This window comes from Sinocyclocheilus anshuiensis, unplaced genomic scaffold (assembly GCF_001515605.1).
Source record: "Sinocyclocheilus anshuiensis isolate Anshui unplaced genomic scaffold, SAMN03320099.WGS_v1.1 scaffold476, whole genome shotgun sequence".
Classification (NCBI taxonomy): Eukaryota; Metazoa; Chordata; class Actinopteri; order Cypriniformes; family Cyprinidae; genus Sinocyclocheilus; species Sinocyclocheilus anshuiensis.
Window position 1 is genome coordinate 2,703,072 of NW_015554139.1, and position 9,399 is coordinate 2,712,470.

The 9,399-nt window shown below is 37.7% G+C and overlaps 1 protein-coding gene across 3 annotated transcripts in view; it reads right to left on the reverse strand.

Moving 5' to 3' along the window:
* Nucleotides 1–679: 679 nt before the first annotated feature.
* Nucleotides 680–9,399, reverse strand: part of LOC107670515 (glucagon receptor-like) — a 73,756-nt gene continuing 65,036 nt past the window's right edge. For all 3 annotated transcript variants that reach the window (XM_016463151.1, XM_016463149.1, XM_016463150.1), the window contains exons 11-14: nt 7,212–7,300; nt 6,388–6,535; nt 4,947–4,988; nt 680–4,843 (exon numbers count right to left, since the gene is read on the reverse strand). In XM_016463151.1, the coding sequence (XP_016318637.1) occupies nt 4,490–4,843; nt 4,947–4,988; nt 6,388–6,535; nt 7,212–7,300 (633 nt within the window). In that variant the 3' untranslated portion in view covers nt 680–4,489. The remainder of the gene's footprint in view (nt 4,844–4,946; nt 4,989–6,387; nt 6,536–7,211; nt 7,301–9,399) is intronic.

The following is a 9,399-nucleotide window of genomic DNA, read 5'->3' on the forward strand; positions in this document are numbered from 1 at the left end:
AAGTGTTCTCATATGGTCACACTTTATTTTAAGGTCCAATTCTCACTATTAACCACGAATTTTGCCTCAATAAACTCCTAATTAGCTGTTTATTAATAGTTAGTAAGGTAGTTGTTAAGTTTAGGTATGTAACCTTCGAACTAAACTTCAAACAGTTTTAACATCTAGGGAAGGCTTGTTAAGCCAAAATTCACCAAGCCAATCTCATGAGAACAGAAGTATTTTTTACGAGGGTTTATGTGATTTCGGATGAATATATGATGTGATTCACAATAGCATAAAAGTCCAACCCATAAATCTAACCATCCGTGGAACGTATTGCACAAAAATGCACAAATTAATACAAATTATAGCCACTAACTCGCCAAAATGTCAAAAGTATATAGTACAAGTATAGATTAAGCTAATGTAACCTTTGAACCAATCTTCAAACAGTTTTAAACATCTAGTCAAGGCTTTAAGCCAAAATTCACAGTATAAACCAACCTGATCTCATGAGAAAATGTAACTATTTTACAAGGTATTATGATTTTGTATGAATTTGTACAAAGAAACTAGAAAAAAGCATGAAGGTCCACCCCTATACTAACCATCAGTGAAGTGTAAACAGACCGTACGAAAACACTTGAATGGCATTGTACAAATTCATATCAATAGTGAAAGACAAACCATGCAATTTTTTTTTTACTTCAATTTATTCACCATCTTGATATCATAATGAATCAAAAAAACATTACACAAGCACATATTTTAATCTACAGCATGGCAGGCCTTCTCTGTCATGTCTGGCTCCATTTCTGGCCAACCATTCCTATTAACCCATCAACATAGCAAGCGAGCTACACAACAAAAAACTAGAATGTACCCATTACAACTAGCAAAGCTTCCACACTGTTTGTTTATAGTGTAGACATTGTCTTTGAATATAATGGGAGTGTTCTAAATTTATTATTTTGCATCAGTCATTTGCAATGTGGCTGAGGTGTACTATGAAACACCAACACTGTGATAAATTAAAAAGAAAAAAAAAATACACTGCAGTCAAAGAAAAAAGTATTTCAGAGGCAAACAAGATCTTTTATGACATTTTTGCAAGGATTGCGCGGGAAAATTATTTGATATAGTGGCATGTTTTGGAATTTTTGCCAGCAAATTTAATTTAAAGGAACAGTTCACTCAAAATTAAACATTGTCAAATCATTTCATGACATTTCAAATGAGATATTGGAATGTCAAAGCTGCTCTTTTCTATACAAGAAAAGCAGATGATGTACTACCAAGCACCAATTGTCCGTCTAATTTGTGAGCTGAATTCCAAGATTTCTGAAGTCATAAAATAGCTTTGTGTGAGGAACAAACCAATGTTCAAACCAATTTTTTTATGCCAAACTGACATAATTGATTCTCATGCATCACGTGACCGAATACAACATTAACTGTTTGGAAATCGCAAATGAGGTCTCAAAGCTACAGCAAAAGGGAAGATTGTCACAACGACTTAAATTTTGGGTCTATAATTTTGTGTTGACACAAGAATAATATAAAATTAAACAACACTGTAAATGAAGGACAAATTTTTTATTTTTGAGTAAGCTATTCTTATATATACATCAAAACAACTATAGACTGTTTCAACATATCATACTTTGATGCAACATCATTACCATTCAGATACTTAAAAATAATGGGTTCAATTCGTCAAATGCATGTTCTGTTACACAGATTCCGCTTTCCATCTCTCCTGCTTCCAAAGCATGGCTCCAGGGATACTCTGGGCAAGTTCATTCCTAGATATTCCAAGAGGTTCTGAAGTTTGAATGCAGAGAGATGAGCATAACAGACGCTTTGCCTCCCTCACTGAAGAATTTGGCATCACTTCAGTTTGGCTACAAGAAACAGAGACAATGGAAATAGAAGGCAGACCCATGTATGCATGATTTATCAACTTTCACAATTACTCTCATGCTTGGATAACATTACATGATGCCAATTTTGGAAAATCTGTTTGAAATATTCAACAGGATGTTTTGTTTTGGCAGACAACCTCAGACAAACAAGTTCATGTTCTTTGATCCCTTGTGGCAATAAAGTATTTCTCTTTTTTGAAAAAAGTCGAACTGGATTTTGCGACGCTTAGCACGCTAAAAAGTCTTTCACCTGCAGTTATTACAAATTAGCCACCACTATCTCACTTTTACCACAGAAGGACTGAATTATCTCAGCCGGTTTCACTCAAAAGGCAAAATTGGTCTTGGGTGTTGCAAAAAAACAAAAATGCCAGAAGTTTCTCTTCTTAGTTAACTGAACACTAAACCAGGACCTACGTGTTTCTCTCACTCTCCCCAAAGCAAGCAGAGAATACACACCATTTGCACAAATAACAGACACCATAAAACAAAGTCATTACAAATCTCAACAGGCATTTACAGATATCTACATATTTAACAATTATAAATTAGAATTGTGCAAATTGCCCCACATAGTTATCTGCGTTAATCATTGTCATTATCATCACATGTTTGATGATCTAAAGAAAATATAAATGCACACAAATGCCACAATATGGGGCATCAGCTGCTCATTGTCATTAAAGGTGAAGTATGTCATTTATACATCATTAGTGACACTAACCAGAACTGTAAAAATTAATTTTAGAAACAAACTCTCTATGTTCAAATTGTTCAGACTAAGTTCATGTCAATAACTGGGGAATCCCATCTGTTAGGATTCTCATTCAACTTAAATGTAGTTGCTCGACATCTACACAGCTACGACAGAATGGCCGTCAGTGAGGAAAGATGCTTTTTGCCTCCATAATGGTGTAGTTACAGAATCTACCAGCAGGGATTAACTGCTGATATTAACCAGACAAACCTTAACCCTATGGTCCCGCCCAGAACTCTTTGTTATTGTTATGGCTCAGCTGGGCCACTCAAACAAACAGATTTGGTGGCACTAATGTCGCAGAAATTCTTCACCTCTATACTTTGCCGCAATCTCATTTCAGTGTCTTTCGGTTGCGTATTTTTGTTATAGCATGTCTTGAATTGAGCATGACGGATATCCTCTGAGTGTGGAACCATTTTGATCGATGTCGAAGGTTGTAATTTGTTCTAAATTTTCTCTTCGCTTTCTGGCTCTTGTCCTCACAGTTCCTCCTACACTTCCCGAACATCTTTCAAAGCTCTATGGCAAAGGATTCGAATGCCTATTAGGAGATGAGAAGTATGTGAGAGAAGAAGCAGTTGCTAACTAATACTGACTCTTGAACATATCAACATATCTGGTGGACAGTCATCTCTTCTGACCACTGACACAGGGGAATCAGATCGGTCATGCTACTCCATTAAGGCATTGATCCCAGACCCTTTGGAGCATTTCACATGTGGCTGTATTTTGCATGCTTGAGTATACCAATCGTCATTATTAATAGTGGCACATTCATCTAATGTGTGCCTGATGCCCTGTTCACTATACAGAATCTGCTTTAAGCAGCTTTCACCTCTGAAGATTGGGTGACTGATTTGTACTTCACTTACTTTGCATCGTGAATCTTTGTGTTTTTGTTTTAATATTGGAGTCTATGACCTACAGAAAAAGGCACACGGGTAATACCGGTCAATACTTGATCAGTCTACATCTATACTGTAGCTTGGCAATTAATTTTTAACAAAGACAAAGATGGTTTTAATTAAATTACACACAAACATCTGTACATGTTACATGTACCCAAAAGCGTCAGTTGATTCCAAAATATATGCGAACAAAAATGCTGGTGTGCTGGTGTCACCACAAGGCTTCTTCGCTTACTTAATCAGTAAATGTTCTTGACTAATCAGCTTTACTCATTTTTGGCTCTGCTGATCCATCAGCACCACATTAGCATAAACCTGCATGGAAATTCTGGTCCAAGTTGGTCTTTTCTACAGAGACATGTGGGGTTCCTTCGGTTCAAACAGAGCTCATGCACTCTGCAATGCATTACCTGGTTTAGTTACGTTTTTGACAAGTTCAGTTCAGTGTATCTCTTCCTAAATCTTCCGGTCATCCAGAGGTGCAGGTTGTAGATGTTTGCTTGTGATGGTTCCTCTTGGACCCTGCAGTCCCAGTGGGTTTTCTCTACTAAATCATCAACATCACAGATAGCTATATAAGACTAGAGGTAAGACTCTGTTCTTCATCATTGAGTTTGTTAGCATGCACATTTGTGCAAATCTTTTTTAACATACTGTATGTCCACCTTCTGCTCAATGCTGATCTTGTCTGACTGGGACAGTGTCAACTGAGCACCATGTAATGTGATGAACGGGTGTCCATCATGTGTCCATCAGAGAGGGCAGTGCTCTCACAAACTCACACACAAACACAAACACACATAAACACTCCTCTCGCTCAAGCTAGGGCCAAGGTTTCAGGGACCTTAGCCAGAAGAAGCGAGGGTGGTCGGGCTAAGAGTATTCTTCTGTGAGACATCTGGAGCTCCTTAAGCTCACAGGTTGCTCTTGGCATTGTCCTGTTGAACACTACAACACTTTCCCCTGTCCACCATGACTATGTCCTCTGTTATCGAACTGCAGGTGGAACTATCTTGTGGTGTGGAGGTGAACGGCAATCCAGTACCCATACCATTCTGGCTGTTGGACACCAACATCTGCTTCTCTTCTGGACTGCCGAGCCGGGAGGTAGTGGTAGCGATATCAGGCAGCCGCAAGAGGTTGGAAGGAGGGACCATGATGATGCCACTCTTCATCTGAAGGGACTGGCTGTAGGTGTGACGGTATTCCTCCTCAATGTCCCTCCCAAGCTTCCAACGTCTCCATTTCTTCAGAACCTCAGACTGAACCTGACCAATCAAGAACATGCACATAACGGTCAGCGAACAGACTTGTAAAGATGGAGCCAGATTTGTGAGGATGGGTATATTAAAAAAAGAGGATCTAACTTACCTCCTTGTTGACGAAGCAATATAAGATGGCTACCAGCAGCCCCTGTAAACATGTCAGAGCATGAATAAGCAGAACTATTCGTAGAACTATGGTTTCGGGAACAATGGATTTGGCTAACAACGCTTTTGGGAAACGCAACAGTATAGCTGATTGCTGGTTTATGTTGTGTTTTGGATGCTGGTCCCAACAAGATGTTGGTTTTTCAACCAGGCTTTTTAACTGGCTTTGCCAACAAGACTTCCTTGGTTAACTAATTTTACCAGAAGGTCAGACCACACAACATGATTTACCAAGGTCTTGTTCATTGGTCAACATCTTTTATTGATCATAAAGTAATATTCCTATCAAATAGTCCTAACTCTGACCCTACCTTTAACTTAAACCAGCACTAACCATCATTAACCAGACTGGATCTGTAATTCAAGCAGTTTTTTTCAGCAATGAATGCCCTACAATTTCTGTTGTTCGACTAGTTCGTGGGTTTGATTCCGAGGGAGCACAAGTGTCATGACTGTCCTGTAAGTTCCTTTGGATAAAAGTTGATTTAACTGCAAAAAGCCCAGCTAAACTCTGTTTTGAGGTTGTTCATAGTCAAACATAAATAAAAACAAAGTGCTTTCAGAAATCTATAAAAGTAATAATCAGTCTATTTTGCGAATGAGCTAAACCTGACACTTTGAATGAGTTCATTTAGTGCAATCTGCAGTAAGATGTTCAAAAGCCAATAAGGATGAAGTGTCTACAGATGGACACATAACAGTCAAGCTTTATGGCCTCGCTCTCTCTCCCTTACTCTGAATCTTTACGCATGTGAAAAGTCTCATCAGGGCAATTCCTCCAGGCAGATGATACAAATTCGACACATTGCAGCTGCGCTCCACTTGAGTGTCATTACCAGTTTGTCAAAGGGTGAGTCAGCCAATTTGTAATGTCTGCTCTCTCAAAGCAATTAGTCCTGACACTGTAAAATAAGCTACAGAATATCAATTTGTCTTTTTCTAAGCTGCTGCCCAGTCAAGGGACATTTGAATGCATTGCTAATTTGCAGCATATGGGGCTTTTATGGAGATTTTGGCAAGGTGAGGTGATTTCTCTGTGGCATATCGAGAACATAACAATTTTTAATTTGTTATTATACCTGAGCTTGTTCTGAGCAATGTTGAGCTTGTTATCCATTTGTGAGTGAGGGTCAGAGTTATGCGGCATTCAAAACTGAATTCACTTGAGAGTGCCTTTAAATTCCAATTCAATTCCTGAAAATGGTTTAGACCAATGAAATTGCTCTGTTGTGTGACTGTGTTGAACTGATTTGAACTATAATTCAGTAGATTCCTTGTCCTAGCATTCCACTAAAACTTCACTAATTGAAAGGAAAACAATTCTACAATTCGGAGTTTTGCTCAATCCTGTTTAGAGTGATGGTGTATTAAGACTTCCTGACCTGGAAGGAGTTGAAGAAGAGGTCGATGAAGAGCTTTGTGAGGCGCAGGGATAGAGCACCATGTGAGGTAGACTCATCAGTAACAAACGAAAACAGGACCGAATGGATTCCCAGTAACGGAATCAGGGTGAGGGTTGACTTAGCAAGCCTAAAATTGGGAGAAAAATACAAAGATAGGCAGTTAATATGGAAACAAATGCACAACTTTCTGCAAATGCTCAAAGTTCACCCAAAAATTAAAATACTGTCATAATTTTTTCACCCTCATGTTGTTTCAAATCTGTATGACTTTCATTCTTTTTTCATAGTTTCGATATAATATTATTCTATACTTATAGTTAAAAGTACAATAACTATAAGTATGTATATTTATAGTTATACATATATAAGTACGTATAAGGTTTCATATGAGGAAAATCTGTCCACTTTACTGCACGTCTCAAACCTCTTTCACAAATGCATGCAAATTATTAAAGTATGGTGGATTGGGTGCATTAATGCATTATATCATTGGTGTCAAAAGCCATTGGTTTTCATGTCTCTCATAACCAATTGTGATGCAAAACGTTTGAATGCTCTGAAATGAAGGGAATTTGAGATTATCAGCAAATAACAAACTAACAACTTTCAATATGTTCCTCATCTAAAGCTGTTGTTTGGCTTCAGAATACCTGTCGTATGGGCTACTTTTATCAGGAATTTATTGTGCATTTAGATTGCTTCATCAAAACTTCTTATTTTGCATTCCAATGAAGCAAAAGGAACTCAGGCTTGGAATGAATGATGCCAGACATTAACTAACCCTTTAACTGTAGGACACCCACCGGAACTTGTAGTCAGAATATCTCATTTGGTGCGCCCTCAGTTTGGACACGAGGATCTTGATGATGTGTATGAAGATGAAAAAGTTAATCTGGACGGAGAAAAAAAAAATCATAATGCCCTGGTTAAGACCATTATGTCACAAAACTGACACAACAGTTTCCTCACAACACAACAAATGACTCAAGACTCGGATGAGGGACTGCGGCGGTGAGAAGCGTAAGGGGGAAGGAAGTCGGCGATGCTTGGCGGAGTCTGGGAACAGCATTCATACAGTCCAGCCCTGGGAGAATTCAAACATAGGAATTCCTGCCCACTACAGGAACACTTGAGATGTGGACAGATACGCAGAAACATCACTGCACACCGCTAAATGCTCATCTGCACCTCGCAGCCAATGTGAGCATTATGGATGCCTGGCAATTTTGCACAGTAATGTGCCTTTCAACACAATCAAGTGGAAATAAGACACTGGAGGAGGGGGAAAGCAGTTTTTTGAAATCATAGCTGTAGACCCTAAAACATATTCTGTGTAGTAGGCAGCTTCCTGATGTACTGAGTGTCGACATCATATGGAGCTGTGCTTTGTGCATAATGGAAATTACTTCAATTTTGAATGTTGCTTAATGCTTAGCCAAATGCAAGGCAATTGGGTGTGATGGTGTGAGCAAAGATGGAAACTGCAGGGCATAAAACAGCATAAAACATTTACCCTACTGTGTTCTTCATATTCCTTCAATTATGGCAAAAATACAGTCAAGCCTGGGTCATAGTAATATCAGTATTATCAAAATTCTTACTATGGTGTGCGTGTAAAGGTTGGGCAAAATATTCATTTCATGAATGAGAATTTTAATTGAAATGGCCACAGGTTGTTGAATTAGAATGACAGAACAGGAAATTGCATTAACGAATTTCATTAGTGGTGTAATTATATTTCTTTTAGTATAGCCTAATCATGCCGATTTATTACATTGAATCTTTGGTAAAACTTTAGGTTTGATTTGTTAACATTAGTTAAGTTAAAATGAACTAGAAATGAAAAATACTTATAAAGCATTTATTAATCGTAGGTATTGTTAATTTCAACATTTACTAACACATTATTAAAATCTGAATTTGGATCAGTTAATATTATTTAAAGGTGGGGTAAGTGATTTTTCAAAAACGCTTTAGAAAACTGATTCGGGCCGAGTAGCAAAACAAACTTGTAGCCAATCAGCAGTAAGGGGCGAGGTTGTTTTGTTTCTTCTCGATAGGTGAGTAACACCGTGTCTGCGCCGCAACAGCTAAAGTCTGTCTAGTACACTGGACACGACAAAGCGACCATTGAAAATCATTTGAAATTTGTGTCAATACGTCATAAATAGAACACAGCAGCAGTTTTCCATCGGGGATTTGTCGTGTCGTGTCGTGCCACGCAGCATCCAGTGTATCTATGGTGTAGACAGCATCACTAATTATAATGAGTTCTATAGTATTTTGTCGCGCCGTGCCACTCGCGTCTGGTGTAGACACGGTGTAACATTGGTTTTGCTTTGTTTCACAGAACTAATCGTTGCCTGGGTTGCGTACGTATATTTCAAATGTCAACATTGGCTACCAGAAATCACTTACCCCACCTTTAATGGGCCTGAGCTAACATGAACTAACAATGAACAACTGCATTTTTAGTAACTAACATTTAAAGAGATACTGTAACAAATGTTTTGTTCATTATTAGATAATGTTAATTTATGCGTTAACTAATGTTAACTGATGGAATCTTATTGTGAAGTGTTAACGAATGGGACCTTACCATTTAGACATATTTCTCTATACTGTAAGTATAGCAATTCACATACCCATCAAAACAGGTTTTAATTTTGCTATACAGTGCCACAAAATGTCCACCATGTTGTTTTGGATAACTTTAAAAATAAACATTTTTGATATTACATGAAATTATTGAATACAGATTTCGGTAACATGTTATTTTACAGTGTCTTTATTTTACATGTTGCATTTTCTTACTAATTTTGAACCTAACCCAATATTATAGTAAGTCGTTAATTAATATTATTCAGTACTTAATTCTATATTTAAACACTGGGTCGCTGAAACTGTGGAGACATATGAAGGATGAGCCTACATTAGAATTTACCATAATCTGATTCATTTCTAACTAAAACAAAATATTAAATAAAAAAA